Source organism: Rattus norvegicus, chromosome 2 (genome assembly GCF_021556685.1).
Source record: "Rattus norvegicus strain SHRSP/BbbUtx chromosome 2, alternate assembly SHRSP_T2T, whole genome shotgun sequence".
NCBI classification, from domain to species: Eukaryota; Metazoa; Chordata; class Mammalia; order Rodentia; family Muridae; genus Rattus; species Rattus norvegicus.
Window position 1 is genome coordinate 226,172,997 of NC_141535.1, and position 15,989 is coordinate 226,188,985.

Below are 15,989 nucleotides of genomic sequence, written 5' to 3' on the forward strand. Positions count from 1 at the left end.
CATGAACCACCATGGCTGGCGGATAATAGGACTTTATAAATTATTGTATTATTATTTCAGGCAGGGACTCCTCCAGCCCTGGTGGGTTTCAAACTTGCTATGTAGCCGAGGATGACCTCCAATTTCCAATCCGCCCCCATCTCTCTGCAGAGTGCAGAGTTTAAGGTGGGCACAATCATGCCTGGTTTTATGAGGTCCTGAGGAGAAAACCCAAGGCTCGGTGTATGTTAGGCAGAGCCCCGGGCTAACTCTTCCAACTGAGTTACAGTCCCATTTCTGTAAGTTAATTTATAACATTTATATTTATCAAAGCTGTTACCAGATGTGAAAACTTATTAGTGATTCCTGTGAGTAGCATCCTGCTGGAAAGAAATATGTTCTCAGGTGTGTGTTGTCATACACACCTCAACTCTAGCATTTGGGAGGCAGAGGAGGTAGATCTGCATGAGTTCAAGGCCAGCCTGGTCTACAGAGTGAGTTCCAGGACAGCCAGAGCTACACAGAGAAACATCCCACACCACCCCCGCTAAAACAAAAAGAAAAAGAAAAAAAATTTTTTTCTGAGATGTTCTCATATTTTACTGCTAGGATCTTAAACGGCAGAATGGGAAGGTATAACCCACAAATGATTTTTCCTTGAGGTTTATTCTCTTCTACAGTCCTTGAACATATACTACTATGTAATTATTGCATTATAATTGTATGTAACGTTTAGGTTTTGTTTGGTTGATTTTATTTTTTGTTTTGTTTTTGAGGCAGTGTCTCACTAGTAGCCCTGGCTAGCCTAGAACTCATCCTGTAGACCAGGCTGGCTTTGAACTCATAGAGATCTTCCTGCCTCTGATTCCAGAGCTCTGGAAGACATTTAGTTTTTAAGAAGAAAATGTTGCTCTTCTTCATCAAGTGTTTGGCCCTTCTATATTTTCCACATCAATGTAAATCCTCTCTTGTCTCTGCTTCCTTCTCTGCTCGGCACGATGGTCGCCTCCATCTTTTCTACTCCCCTCCTCCCATCTTGTCAGTCACCTACTCATCACCATGGCAACATGCTGAGTGGAACAGATTGGCTGGGGGCGGAGCATCTCTTTTGGTTTTCAGTTTCAAAGGAGTTCAGTCGGTGCTGTCTGGCTCTGCGCGCCTGCGGTGAGGTAGAACATCAAGGCAGAAGGGAGTGCAGGACAAAGCTGCTTTCGTCATGGCATCCTGGAAGCAGAGGGATACCGAGGGAGTGACTGAGATTGGGGGTACCCTCAAGGGCATGGCATCAGTGATCTGTTCACTCCAACAGGGCCCCACATTCTAGTTCCTGCCATTTTCTAGGCAACCTTTGTTCTTTGAATCTGGGTCCTGTCACTTCTTGCACAGCATGTTGCCCTAGTCACCCAACTGGCATTCCCACAACTCCATTGGCTTTCTTTCAACTAGTTATCCATGGTGCAGCTGGCATGGTCTCCTCGGACAAAAATAACCACAGCATCCCTTTACGTAAAACAGAAACGGACTTCCGAGTCCACACGAACTGAGGAAGTCCATACCAACTGATAGGACTAGTTATGCTTTTCAAAGTTTATCATTTTCAACAGCTTGGCACCAGCAGTAGGCTAATGCCCAAGGCTCCTAGCTCAGTCTTCGCCCCACCTCCTCCTGTTTGAAGCAGGCTGCATCCTGATGGTATTTGCACACGCATTTCCTCTGACAGAGCCCTTCCACTTCCTTTCAACGTGGAAGAAAGAGGCCCCCCTCCCTGCGCATGCGCAAGAGAAGCATCTTACTTTTTGTCCTGTGGAGGAACTCAGGGCCTTGTGTATACTTAAGCAAGCGCTCCACCACTGAGTCACATCCTCAGCTTAAAAGTTTTTTCTTCTGCTTTCTTTTCTTCGGAAAACTTGTGTAGATACTTGACCCTGCCTCCCTGCTTCTAGCTCCCTATTTCCGTTATAAAGCTCACCATGCATGTATTATTCCTCCGGTGCCCAACTTCCTTGCTCGTTTGTGAGCATCACGAGTAGGATCCATTACTGTGCTGTGTGTTGATGTATCCCAGCCTGAGTCACAGGGTGTCACTCGCACTTTCTGAGTCAGTGAAAATCCTCATTGGCTGAGGGAACCGAGTGATTTGAAGCTTGATGGGGGTGTTGAATATTTTGCTCTCTCCTTGCCTGCTGTCTTACTTAGGGTTATCATTGTTGCAGTGAAACACCACGACCAAAAGCATCTTGGGGAGGAAAGGGTTTATTTCACTCAGGGTTCCATGTAACAGTTCATCATCAAAAGCAGTGAGAGCGGGAACTCAAGCAGGGCAGGAACCCGGAGGCAGGAGCTGATGCAGAGGCCGTGGAGGGGTGCTGCTTACTGGCTTGCTCAGCCCACGTTTTTGTAGAACCCAGGACCACCAGCCCAGGGATGGAACCAGCCACAATGGGCCGGGCCCTCCCACATACTCACTAATTAAGAAAATGCCCTAATTTCTTGTCTGTATAAGTTAGTCTTACTGAGGCGCCTTGTCAATTGAGGTTTCCTCCTGTCAGATGACTTAGCTTAGGTCAAGTTGCCATAAAACTAGCCAGCACACCCCACACGGCCAGCAGAAGATCCGAACCTATCTATGTGTTTACAAATGTTCTGTGAGGCTCCTTGGGATCGGTTTCATTTCAGATATGAAAATCTGACAGTTAAGCGGTGAGTTTAGACAGGCATAGGTGCCAGGGAGAACTCTAGTTGTTCGTCTTGCTTTTTCTTAATATTTATTTATTTTAATTACAATATAATTACATCATTTCCCTCCTCCTGTGTTTTCTCTCTCCAGCCCTACCCTGTTCCCCTCTTACTCCCTTTAAAATCTATGGCTCCTTTTTCCTTGATCATCGTTGTATGTGTGCATATAAAAATGCATAAACACATAGGTACAGCCTGCTGCGTCTGTTTAACTCTGCTTTTGTGTACATGATTTCAGGGCTGAGCACTCGGTGTCCTTCATCCAGTTATGATCTCTTTCCTGGGGAAGGTGAATTCTCCCTCTCTCTGCAGTCCCTCGAAGGCTGTTGTCCTTTGCTTAGGGGTGGGGACCCTGTGAAAATGTTCCCACTCACACCTATTGGTCTTTCATTGTCTAGGTCTTGTTTAGGGCGCCATATTGTCACTGTCATGGTCTCATGGATACAGGGTCCCAGCGGACTTGCCGATCTTCTAGCTCTTACAGTTTTGCCACCACCTCTTCCTTAATATCCCCCGGGCCTCAGGTTTCAGAGCCATGCTGTGGGTGCCCTCATTGTGACTGGGAATCCTATGGTCAGATGATTTCTGTATTTTGACTGGTTGTCATTTTCTGAGATGGTCTCTGTCTGCTGCGAAGAGAAGCTTCTCTGGTGAGGGGTGAGAGCCACACTCTTGTTTTTCTCTATAGTAGAAACATATTTATCTGACACAAATTTCTTCTGACACAAATACAGAGCGAAGGAAATAATACTTCAGTGAGAGCAGTTTCGCCAGATCCTCTGTACAGACAGACGCCCCCATTCCCAAGTTCAGGGTGCTTCTTTTCCCCCCTCAACTTTCCAAAGCTGAACTCACAATGTCATAGATTTTATTATCTTGGAAATATTTTTTATTCTTAAGAAGTAAAAAAAAAATTCTGCTTGATAGGATTTTTTTTTATTATTATTAAATTTCTGGTTTTCTTAAATTAAACCTTTAGATTAGCACACAAAGGCTTCATTATGGCAGCTCAGACACTGGTGGCTTTCTGGTTTGTGCTCAGTTGTCCCCTCCCCCACTGCCCTCACTGTCCCCCCAGCCTGGTCCCCAGCCCTGTTGTGGCTGGTCCCCTCCCCCAACCAGATAGTCTCCTCCCTTCTGTTTCTTCTATCTCTTATATTCTATTACTTTTTCCCTCCCACTCCCTTGAGAAGTTAATCTTCACAGAATCATTTCTTACTGTTTGAATCTGAACCTTTGTAACTTCATAGCTGGAATTTTTTTTTTTTTTTAGTGTCATGGTTCTCAGACAGGTTGCCTGCAGACAAAATTAGGTCTCTCAGATAACTAGCGGCCTGAGTCTGAAGTCTGAAGTGATTATTTGTGTGTGTGTGTGTGTGTGTGTGTGTGTGTGTGTGTTTGTGTGTGTTTGTGTGTATGCGCCTGCTATTCCTTTTTTCCCCTCTCTGTGTAGCCTTGGCTGCCCTGGAACTCACTGAAAACTATGTATACCAGGCTGGCCTAGAACTTGCAGAGCTTCATTTCTGCTAGGATTAAAGGCAAATGCCACCACTGGTTTGTGTTTGGTATTCCTGAACGAGGACTTTTGAGTTCATACTTAACGAGGTAGGGAATAAGGCTAGCTTGTTTGTTTGTTTGTTTGTTTTTAAAAAAAACATGTTAATAATATCTTTATCTTCCAATGAAGCTTCTCATTCATCAAGTTGTAAACATTTTACACAGGAGTGGTTAGGCACAGCAGTATTTTGGAGAGCTTCAGAGAAAGTCAACATTTGCGGGGTGGGGTAGCCCCTGCTTGTAGTCCTAGAATTTTCAGGCCTGGGCAGGAGGAGCACAGGATTAGAGCTAGCCTGGGTTTCACAGTGGTACTTGAAAAGCAAGACACAAAGTAAATAAATAAATAAATAAGTAAATAAATAAATAAATAGCAGTGCTCTGATATACTAGGCTTTTGAAGAATGAATGTGAAATAAGGCATGGCTAGATTTTATGTTCTTCTTGATAAATTTAACTACAGCACTAAGGTCGGCATTTTGGTTATAATAATAATAATCTGTATAGCAAATAATAATAATAATAGTAATAATAACAACAACAATGTATAGGAAACTAAGCCCGTGTGTCTCAGCCTAAGTACAGTTTGGCCAAGGCACCTGTAGCTCAGGACCTTTTAATCAAGCCATCACCTCGGCCTGACCTGGGGCTGACAAGAGCTCTGGGCTCACATGGCTGTTGAGGAAGTTTAGATCTACTGCCCAAATCTCTCCGCAGGCCTCCCACAGCACTGCTCCAGGACACAGCAGCTGCCTTCTCTCTTGGCCGAGAGAGAGCACGGGACAGGGCCCCAGACAGAAGGGCCGGTCATCTATAACCCAATTTTGGAAATGACATCACCTCTGCCATATTCTATTCATAGGAAGTGGTTCTCTTTATCTAGCACATGCGCAAAGGAGCACAGGAGGGCATGGACGCTAGAAGGGAGACTCTGAGCTGTGTGTGCTGTGACACCCACCCGTGCATGCGCGCGCGCGCGCGCACACACACACACACACACACACACACACACACACACACACACACACATGCGTGCGCGTTTGACACCCAAACACAGTCAGGAGGTGAACTGTGTTCCCTAAATTCTCATGCTGAAGCTTTAACAACCCCTCTACTCGAGAACCTCAGAATGTAACTGTAACGGTATTGAAGTCCTGGTCAAGGTGACTAAGCTAAACAAGGTGTTTAGAGTAAGGAATTGTGGACAGCAGAGGAAGGGATGGGGAGGTGTGGATGGACAGGAAGCACAGAAATGACCAAGGTAGCCATCTGCAAACACATTTCAGCTGGTGAAGCCCCGCCCCCTCCAGCCCAGTGCTTTGCTGTGTGATCATTTGTAAACTGGTGTGCGAGTGTATATGGAATAATATCTTAAAGGCAGAATCTTTCCCTTTTCACTAACTTTTCACTTAGCATGTATTGTAACATTTTCGTACACAGGTATCTTTTTTTTTTTTTTTTTGGTTCTTTTTTTCGGAGCTGGGGACTGAACCCAGGGCCTTGCGCTTCCTAGGTAAGCGCTCTACCACTGAGCTAAATCCCCAGCCCCCGTACACAGGTATCTTATCCTGCGCTCTTATAGGCGACTCCCCCTGAAAAGGTTTTTTCTCCCCTAATGTTCAATTTTTCAAGTAACTAGAACATACCTCTTTTTTTTTCCTTCCCTAAAATTCCAGGAGCAGTGCTCCTTCAGCTGGGACTGGGGGCCTTCCTTTCCCTCTCAAGGAATCTGGAAAGACGTTAGAATCGAAGCCTATAACATCGCTCATCTGGATCACCTGACATTTTTGCCATTGTATGGTAAGTCAAGATTTGCAATCTCTTGAAAAATGTCTCTTTTTTAAATTACAAAAGGTGAGCTTATAATTTGGAATGTAAGTATATTCTTTAGAAACTTCTTAAAATAATGCAGCATAGCCCATTTATAACAGTGCGAAACACATGTGAATGGTTCGTCATGAAAACTTACATCACAGACCAGGCCTGTAGGTAGATACCTGCTAAAAATTTTTTTTGGGGGGGGGGGAGAAAACCCAACAGGAAAGGAAGGAAAGAGAGGGAAGGATGGTCGGTTTGCTTTCGCTTGCTCTCATGCAGTCATGGGGCTGCCTCACACCTGAGACAGACTCCTGGTCTAGCTACCCTTCCCCACCCACTCCTTGCTGGAATGGCCCCACTGTCAGAGCTGTTTCTGTTGTCAGTTTCCTTTCACACTGATTTTTTTCTTAATGTTGTATTGATGCTGTGCATTTATTTGTTTCTAAATGTATTTTACATGAGCATGTATATGGTGTGGGGAACTCCTGCTTTATCACGCTGTAATCTATTTCCTTGAGGTAGGGTCTCTTAGTAAAACTGGAGCTACGGAGGCAGCCGGCAAACCCCAGCCCTCATCCTGTCTCCACCCTGCCCCCAGCACTGGAGTTGCTCACACCCAGCTTTTTCTGTAGGTGCTGGCCCGGAGCTCAGGTCTCTGGCTTTGCACAGCAAGGGCTCATCCAGCGAGCCATCTCTCCAGCCTGCTTGTGGACTTACTGAGCTGAGCTGCTGGTCTCTGTTTAGTGCTTAAGACGCATCCAGCAACTCAGAGGCTCTCCTCTCTTGCCCTGTCCACATGGAGATGCTTGCCTCAGCCTCGGGCCCCTCCTTTGTTCTAGAGGGCCTGCCTAAGAGTGGAGAAATGGGCTGTTCTCTCAGCCTGACTGTGGCCTGCCTGGTGTACAGCTGCTCTTGACCAAGCCTTCATCTGGGAAATAGAATGTAAAAACACACAAGAATTTGTCAGTCTTATTAGCAGTTGTTGATGTCATCTGTCTGTTCCTTTAGTTTCTACTTTGTGTTCGTTTTTGACTCCCTTCCCCTTAAGATGCCAGCGTCTTCCCTTAAAAGAATTTCATTTATATTAGGCTGTGTGACATGTCTCTCTTCTTGCTCTCTCACTGGCTTGTCCTTATTTTGTGCGGATTCTGCCCTACGTGTTTTGCTTTCAGTTCGGTTTTGAGGATTTCCTCTAAATAGGGAAGGAGCTCTGCTGGTTGGTGAGTCAGGGCACGGGGCTGCGTCAATCAGCGGCGAGCCTGCCCCTCTGGCCAGTTTAGCTGGCAGCTTCCTGACAATCGTCTGCTTGAATCTGTCCTGTACTTCTGATGCGAGTGTGGGAAAATGCATGGTGTTGGAGTTTGCTCGTTCCGTGATCCAGAGGTCATAGCACCCTGTCCTCCACCTTCTTTAGATGCCCAGGACCAGGGTTCCCTCTAGCCTCTCAATTTCTAGTTCAGGAGTGCAGAGCACGGGAAGGTGCCTGAGAGGGAGTCAATGGGAAAAAGTCAATCAAGGCAGCTACCTTGGAACAACAGCCTTTCCTGCCCAGGAGATGAACCACCCTCCTCTTACACAAGCAATGGTCACGGATTGCAGACCAACCCATGCCTACCTGACCGTTCCCACCTCCGTGTTAGTTCTTAAGCGCTGGATGCCCCTCTCCCTCTCTCCCTGGCGCACAGACGTGGAGGCCAGAAGACAGCCCGGGGTGCCCTTCCTTGCTTTTCATTCCATCCGTCTCCTTTACACGTGTGAGCGTCTAGCCTGCGTATGTGTATATGTAGCACACGTGTATGAGGGGCCTGAGTTCAGAGGAGGGTGCTGGATACGCTGGAACCGGAGACCTCCAAGTTCCTTCTGCCTCTAATTTCCCATGATCCTCTCCTTTTGTTTACAAATCAGATATCTAGTCGCCACCTTGGGAGAGTTGGGGAAGAGCTCGGTTTCTCTTGAAGCCACACACCGTATGGCAAATAAAGACATTGTTGCCTGAGACTTTATTATAGCAGACACGAGCTAAAGCAAGGCTTGGGATATTATTTCAAATGTTTATTGAGAGGGTATAACATCCCCTGGAGCAGGAGAGAACAGGGATGACCTGACTGACATGTGTGTGGGAATGTAGTTCTAGTCCTCTGGAAGAGCAGCAAGCACCGTTAACCACTGAGCCATCTAAAGCCCCATAGAACAATGGTTTGAGAGTGCATCCTCCGAAGCATATTGCTAGACTTGATGAACTCAACCAACTTCTCCCCAACCCTCCCCCAGCCCCGGTTCTCTTTATGTTTGGTGTGCTTTTTGAGAAGGGGGTGTCACAAAACTCAAGACTGCTCTTTTACTCAGTGAGTGGCAGAAGATGACGGTGACCTCCAGAAGTCCCTGCCCGTACTGCCCAAGTGCTGGGACCACCATTGTGCTCCACCAGCTTTTTTTTTTTTCAATAGTCAGATGAGTAAAGCTTCTTCTTTCTTTTAAAAAGAATACATTCTATCCATTCATGTGATGGCTGTGTGTGCACAGGTGCCTGCTTGCTGGCGTTTGGCGGGGCAACAGGATCAGCTGTGGGAATTGATTCTTTCCTTCTACCGCGTGTGGGGCCTGGGGAGAGAACCCAGGTCACCAGGCTACCTGGCAGTTGCCTTTACCTGCTGAGCTAACTCTTCTGTTTCTTTCTTGCCATCCAGATAAAGATGTGGACTCTATTATAATACAAAAGCTGGAAATCTCTGGAGAATTCCTTCACCCAATCCCCCCACTTCTCTTTTGAGGCAGGGTTTCTCTACGGAACCCTGGCTGTCCTGGAACTAACTAACTCTCTCCTCTCTCTCTCTCTCTCTTCTCTCTCTCTCTCTCTCTCTCTCTCTCTCTCTCTCTCTCTCTCTCTCTCTCTCTCTCTCTCTCTCTCCCCCTCCTCCTCCTCTTCCTTCTCTTCCTCCTGCTCCTCCTCTTCCTTCCCCTTCTCTTTCCCTCCCCTCCCCTCTCTAGACCAGGCTGGCCTTCAACTCACAGAGCTCTGAGTGCCTTTGCTTCCCGAGTGCTGGGATTAATGTGTATGGCTATTCCCTGCCAGTGGAGACTTTCTTGACACTCCAAGCTGGAGAAACCTAGGACTTCACACACACTGGGCAAGCATGTGTTGCTTAGTTACGTCCTCCACCTTTCCTGAGAGGATTTTTTTTAGTCAGATGTGTAGCACACATACTAGGGACTCTTTGACCCTTTGAATGGGGTACGTCTGCTTTGTATTACTACGACTCTCCATCCCAGCTAGACATGAGGTTTTCCTTTCCTTCCCTTCTCTTTTCTTCCCTCCTTCCTTTCAAGAACCTACATGAGAGAGCATGAGCTGGCCTTGGGAAAACCTAGCCTGAGTCATTGTTTACAAGCACAGTCTGCCCTGCCCTCTTGGTTGAGGTCATAGACAAAATAAGCTGCAGCCCTTCCTGCGTGGGACATCAGGGAGGAAGGAGGCTTCAGGCCAAGGCCAGCCTCACTGAGAGGAAAGGCCAGCCTTGCCTGTCCACATACCTGTTCCTTCAAGAGTCCATTTCTTGTCTGGGCCTAGGGTGTAAGAATGAGTGAGGAAACCAGACTTAGTGGAAGTCTGGGAGGGGCAGGGGCTGTAGAGGATTCTGGGGAACTCGCTGCCCTCTTCTTCTGTTCTTGCCTCCTAGAGCTACTTTCAAAACTGTCTTGCATATGAGAGAGAGCGGAGGACTGTAGGTTTATGTAGGAGCTGGTGATTTGTAGATTCCCAGAGAGATGCTCTAGGAAGCTGTGTCTAGACATAGCTCCCGGTACACAAGGTACAGGACAGCTTTATACACCATTCTAGCGATGTCATAAAAATCACTGGCTACTTAAGGTTTTGCAAACTCCAAGTTGCTCGATCTTCCATGTGCTACTACAAATCTGTATAAAATGCACAAGTATGGTTGTTTAGAATGAGGATGGTTTCTTCTGGGTGTGTCATCCCCATCCATCTCCCGCCTCCCCGCCCCTCCCCCTCCCCCTGCTGTGGCAGCCCCAGGGAGCGCTCACCGCTCAGCCACTGCTCTCCTCTCATTTTCCATGGCTTCTGAGGTGTGCAAGAATGACTCGAGCCTGTTGTTTTCTTCCTCTGTGCTGTAGATAACACTTCTCAGGCGTGGACTATTGAAATAGAGGCTTCTTTTGATGTTGTCAGCACAAAGCCAGTTGGTGGTCAGGTGACTATAGCCATCCCCGAACTGAAAACACAGCAGGCAAACCACATTGAACTTCAACATGGGCAAAGGATTGTTAAACTCCTTGTCAAAATTAGGAAGGTGAGTGATGTCACTTCCTGGGAAGTGCTAGATGAATGCATTTGCTGATCAAGGGACGAAATGGCCAAGTGGAGGTGGGGGTGGCTATCAACTTCCTCCTTGTATTTTCTACGTCATTTTCTCACTTTATTTTATTTTTAAAGGATATATTGTTTTTTAAGACAAGATTGCACACTACAGCACAAAGTGAAACTCAAACTCACAATGTAGTCCAGACAGATTGGCTTTTTTTTGTTTGGTTGCTTGACATGTTTGCCTTACATTGTGCCCCAGGCTGGCCATGTAGTAGCACAGGCTACTTTCCAACTTGCAGCAATCTTCCAGCCTTTGGCTCTCTTAAGTGATGAGATTCCAGGTTTATAGGTGTGAACCACCACACGCCACGTTTTTGCCTTTATTTTTAACTTTTCATACATTCTGTGTATTAACCAATGGTTGGTTTTCTCACACGTGAGATTCCTATAATGGAAACGATGAGATTAATTTGCCAGTTTGCCTTCTAAGAAGTCAGGTACACCTTTAATATTTTTTCCCTATTACTTGTAATATCCCTGCCCCTAACACGTTCTACGTTTCAGGGCTCAATGTGGGTCTCTTCCGTTCTTTTCCTTTGCTCTGAATGTTGGCATTCATTCCTTCTGTAAAGCTCTAGACCTGGACTGAGCTTTCTTCACACTTCGGTGGGGCAGGTTTTAGCTTTTGTTGTTGTATGAATTGGTTAGTGATTGTCAACTGGAAGGACAGAGCAGAGTGACAGCAACTTGGAAGGAAGCCAGACTCCACAAGAGCTCAGTCTTGGATGAACAGTCAGCATCCGAGTCCAACTGTAGCACCTTAGAGACTAAACGCCCGAGGAGAGGTAGAGCAGGCATCAGCTGGTTTTCCGTGGCATGCTGTTCTCCGGTGGGAATCTGCTATGCTCCCATCTTGCTTTAAATCTCAGTGGAGAGGCTGGGAAGAGCACTCAGACAGTAGAGTCCTTTCCTAGTATGCGTGAGGTCCTGAGTTTGATGCCCGTCACCACATAACTGTAGCTCAAGGATTCTGGGGGTGAAGGCAGGAGGATCAGATGTTTATGGTAGTCTTCTTCTGCTACACAGAGAGTTTGAAGTCAACCTGGGAGACCCTGACTCAAAATAACCAAACAGGGGGTTGGGGATTTAGTTCAGTGGTAGAGCGCTTGCCTAGCAAGCGCAAGGCCCTGGGTTCAGTCCCCAGCTCCGAAAAAAAGAAAAAAAAATAACCAAACAGATCTATGAAATTTTAAAGCAGTGATTCTGTGACTCAGCTTGGATACGGTTGTAGGCACAGAGACTTGTGTGGCTTCAGGATACGGTTTGTGCCTCACCATTGAGAATTTCATGTAAAATGCTCTGGGTTGTAACGTTTTTCTAAACATGTGTCACACTACTTAGAATGACATATTTCTTAAAAGGACGTCACCGTGGAGACCTGGTGGCCTCATGGACATGGGAACCAGACTGGGTACAACACGACAATTCTCTTTGCGCTGGATGGAGGCTTAAAAATTGAAAAAGCAGCCAAGGTAAGTAAATAAACTGTTTCGTGAAAAGGAGGTTATTCCTTGACGAAACAGTTACACTGAGATTTGAAAGAAAGGTAGCAATTACCAAAATTTACAGTTCTACCACCCAGAGTAATGAATAGCACTCGAAGCTTCTGGGTGTGTCCTTGTGGGTTCCTCCGTGGATCGGGCTTCTATTTTGGCCATAGCTTCTTGCGATTCACACCCTCTCTGTGTTTTCTTTCTTTCTTAGTGCTAGGGTTTGAGCCAGGACCTCAGACCACGTCCTGCTCTGTATGCCACAGCCTTGGCCTTGTGTGTGCTCTCCCGTTCTATCCAAGTAGCATGCATATGTCATTGTAAAGCGTACATACTGCTGAAAGGTTCTATGACCAGAGGGAACTCTGCCCTTTCTCGTTTTACATCTCACACTCAGGGAAGCAACAACAAAAACAACTTCTCCTAACTTCTTCAGCTGTTTGTTTTTGTTTTCCAAACTCGCGTGTTTCTCTGTGTTCTAACTTCCCCCTTCTGCCCACTTTGGGGTTGAGCACTTAGAAAGGCAAAGAGCTGTCCTTTCGTACTTATTAGCTTTGTGGGTTAACTCGCCCCTTCAAGGGCCATTTCCCTATCTTAAGGTGGAGCAGTTAGAATGATATAACTCGGTTCTAGCCTCTCACAGCCACGGGATAGAAATCACAGTGATAGTTATCCTTTCCTAGAGTTTTCATTCCCCTGACATGGACCATTGGTGTCTATGGTTGATGGAGGTGGCCTCTCACAATGGGTATCACCTCTCTTTGGGCGCAGATGGCATCCCGAGTGTCGACATAGCCTTTGTGCTGCATTTGCTGTTTTCTTTTGTTTAACTGTGCTGCTGCATGTTTCTATCAGAGTGTGAATGTTTCTGTGTGTGCACACATACATAGCATGTGTGAGAATGACTCTGGGACTGTTTTTCTCACCCTCTTGGCTGTGGGTATGTATTCTCCCACATGCTGGTTTATTGCATGTGGTCTTCATAAAAACTCGAAGCGTAATGAGTCACCCAAGCCCACTACAGAGCGAAGAAGAGCTTCTGTTTGTGGTACACCATTCCTTTTCATTTAGACTCACCGCGGTTGTCCTATTGTTCACTCTGCTTGGAGAGGCCAGCCTTTGAGCACTGAAGAGAGAGATGACGTGTCACCCCTCCGTGCCCTCATGCGTGGGTATGGAGTGTAGCCTTTCTCCGTGGCTTCCATGGAGCTCATGGCTCTGAATGCTCATGCATTCAGTTACCTCTTGGGGTCCTATTGTGTTTTGGCTGCTATGCTCATGATGGAAAGTTTTGTTCATTTCTTTCTGAGACCTTGATAAACGCTAATAATTTGGTGGGGAGGTGACTTCATGAAGCAAGCACTTACAATGACAGTTGATGAGCATGCTAAAGAAATAGAGAGATTTGGAGGCAAGCCAGGTATGGTGGCACTTGCCTGTAATCCCAGCACTTGGGAGACTGAGGCAAAGGGGTCAGAGTTTGAGACTAGCCTGAGCTATCTAGTAAGACCCCCATCTCTAAAGAAAACACAGAAACAGAACAACATAAGGATTTGAACTGGATTAGGAACATGGAGCTCAGCAAAATATTGATAATTTTAGGTGTGGTAGGGGAAGACAAAAGAGGACAAAACCCTGAGGAATTATAGTAAGAAAGGATGCGGAAGAGAAAAGTCTGTAGATCAATCCACACAAGGAATGGTCAGAGGTAGAGAGTCACCTGGTAGGGGTGTGCAGTGCCCAAGGGAGAATGGAGCCTAAGGGAGAATGGAGCCCAAGGGAGAATGGGGCCCAAGGGAGAATGGAGCCCAAGGGAGGATGGGGCCCAAGGGAGAATGGGGTCCAAGGGAGGATGGGGCCCAAGGGAGAATGGGGCCCAAGGGAGAATGGAGCCCAAGGGAGAATGGAGCCCAAGGGAGAATGGAGCCCAAGGGAGGATGGAGCCCAAGGGAGGATGGGGCCCAAGGGAGAATGGGGTCCAAGGGAGGATGGGGCCCAAGGGAGAATGGGGCCCAAGGGAGAATGTTCTAGGAGCACACAGTGCTCACAGGCATCAGCTACTGCAAAGGTGCTCCAGACAGAAAGACAGGGAGGAGGATCTTGTGGGTTGGCTGTGAAAGGTCACTGGTTGCCTTGACCAGAATAGAAACCAAACTACAAGAGTTCTTCTAGCAATGACTGCAGTTAAGACAGGCGCTGTGGCAACTACTAATACTGCTGTGTCTGACTTCACTGTGGTGTAACGGTGGCCAACTGTGGATCGGGAGATTGTCCACATTTAGCATCTGAGCAAATAAATGGATATAGTGATGTACTAGGAGCCAGAGTTTGCATAATGGTTGATATATATATATATATATATATATATATATATGTATATATATATATATATATATATATATATATATATATATATAGTGTGTGTGTGTGTGTGTGTGCTGGCTACTTTTACATCTCTGTGACTAAAGGACCTGAGAGAAAGAGAGAGACAGAAAGGCTTCCTTTAGCTCGTATGTGGTGGTCACAGGTCAGTGTCCTGGAGTTGGTTCTCTTTCCAACACTGGGGTCCTGGGGAGTCAGATTTGGCCATCAGGTGTGTGCGGTAGGCACCTCGAGCTGTTAAGCTGGCTCACTGACACATTGACTATTTTTGAATAACAACCATAGTTTGCTTTTATGGGATAGAAAGTCACTTCATTGCCATTTCTCTTGAACATCTCTCTCCATGGAAACTAACTCATTTTGCTGGAGGCTCTTTGTATTGTCTCTGGTGTCAAGATTGTTCAGTTAAGTTATTGTCACAAGGCGATAAGACAATGTAAGCAGCCAATTAGAACTTGTGTCTAATATTCCCAAGCCGAATGCAGAAGATTGCCAATAGCTGTTCTAACTAGAAAAGCAACTGGGACTTCTTTGGTTTTTAAATGTGTAAAATTCACTTCAGTCCTTTCTTTGAGTTTGAAATCCCCATTTTCATCTTTGAAGTTTCCTAGGGCAGAAAGGGAACTTGACACCCATGGAATTCTTGCTTTTCCTTTCTGAGTACTGCTCAGAATCCTCTGAAGACCTCACCAGCTCCCAGGCAGACAGCGTGGAATTCAGAATAATGAAGGTGTGTTTTCACACACAGTTCCTTGAGGCTGTACAGCGTTTTCTTGTGTATTAATTTCCCCAGTGTTGTCAGAGCAAATTCTGACAAACTGAGTTGCTCAGAACAGTGAGACCGTGTTTTCTCACAGCAGCAGATGCTGCAAATTCAAACCAGGGTGCATCCAGAGCCAGGCTTCCCTACAGACTTATCCATGGCCCTTCCATGCCTCTTCCCCTCACTGCTGGAAACCTTCCTTTTCTGTGCTCCATAGATGCCTGATTCCAGTTTCTGCCCCCCTTCACCTGATAGCTCTTTCCACTTCCCCTCCCTGCCCTGCCCCTACATCTCTCTTTCTCTCGAAGTTTGTGTGTTTGAGGTAAGGTCTCAGTATGTGTCCCAGAGTGGCCTGAAACTTAGATCATTTCTGAGTGCTGCTCAGAATTCTCTGAAGACCTCACTTGCGCCTCGGCGGACATCGTGGAATTCAGAATAATGAACGTGCATTGCCATACACAGTTCCTGGAGGCTGAGCAGTGTTTTCTTGTGTATTAATGTTCTGCCTCCCAAATGCTGGGGTCACAGGCACAAGTCACCCCACCCTCCTTCTGATCGGATAGCTGGGCTAGAGGTTGGCACGACCTCATTCAAGCTCAACGATTGATATCTTTAAAGCCTTATTTCCAAATAAGACCACTTATTTGGAGTCTGAGGTAGACCTGACTTTTGGGGACATAATGTTTAAGTCAGTCCACCTCCCTTCATTCTCCTTGTCAAAAACTTAACGATTGACAAACTGGCTCCTGTCAGTGGCTTCGTCAGGGTGCTGGAGAGCAGTTCACCCAAGTTCATGCAGTAAGTGTGTGCCTTGCTTTGTTGTCAAATATTAATTATTACTATGTTTTGGGAGTTCTAGAAAACACCAGTGATAAAATACTGT

The 15,989-nt window shown here is 46.3% G+C and overlaps 1 protein-coding gene and 1 long non-coding RNA gene across 2 annotated transcripts in view; one reads left to right on the forward strand and one right to left on the reverse strand.

The window, feature by feature from the left end:
- Manba (mannosidase beta) overlaps positions 1-15,989 on the forward strand; it is a 98,431-nt gene that overhangs the window by 22,071 nt on the left and 60,371 nt on the right. Inside the window, 3 exon segments of the mRNA NM_001031655.2 lie at positions 5,946-6,069; positions 10,222-10,397; positions 11,833-11,943. Coding sequence (NP_001026825.1) covers positions 5,946-6,069; positions 10,222-10,397; positions 11,833-11,943 — 411 coding nt within the window.
- Positions 922-2,475, reverse strand: LOC147996567 (uncharacterized). Its single transcript, XR_015676983.1, has 2 exons — positions 1,949-2,475; positions 922-1,203 (listed from the first exon to the last, which is right to left on the reverse strand). It is a non-coding gene; the product is annotated as an uncharacterized LOC147996567 (long non-coding RNA).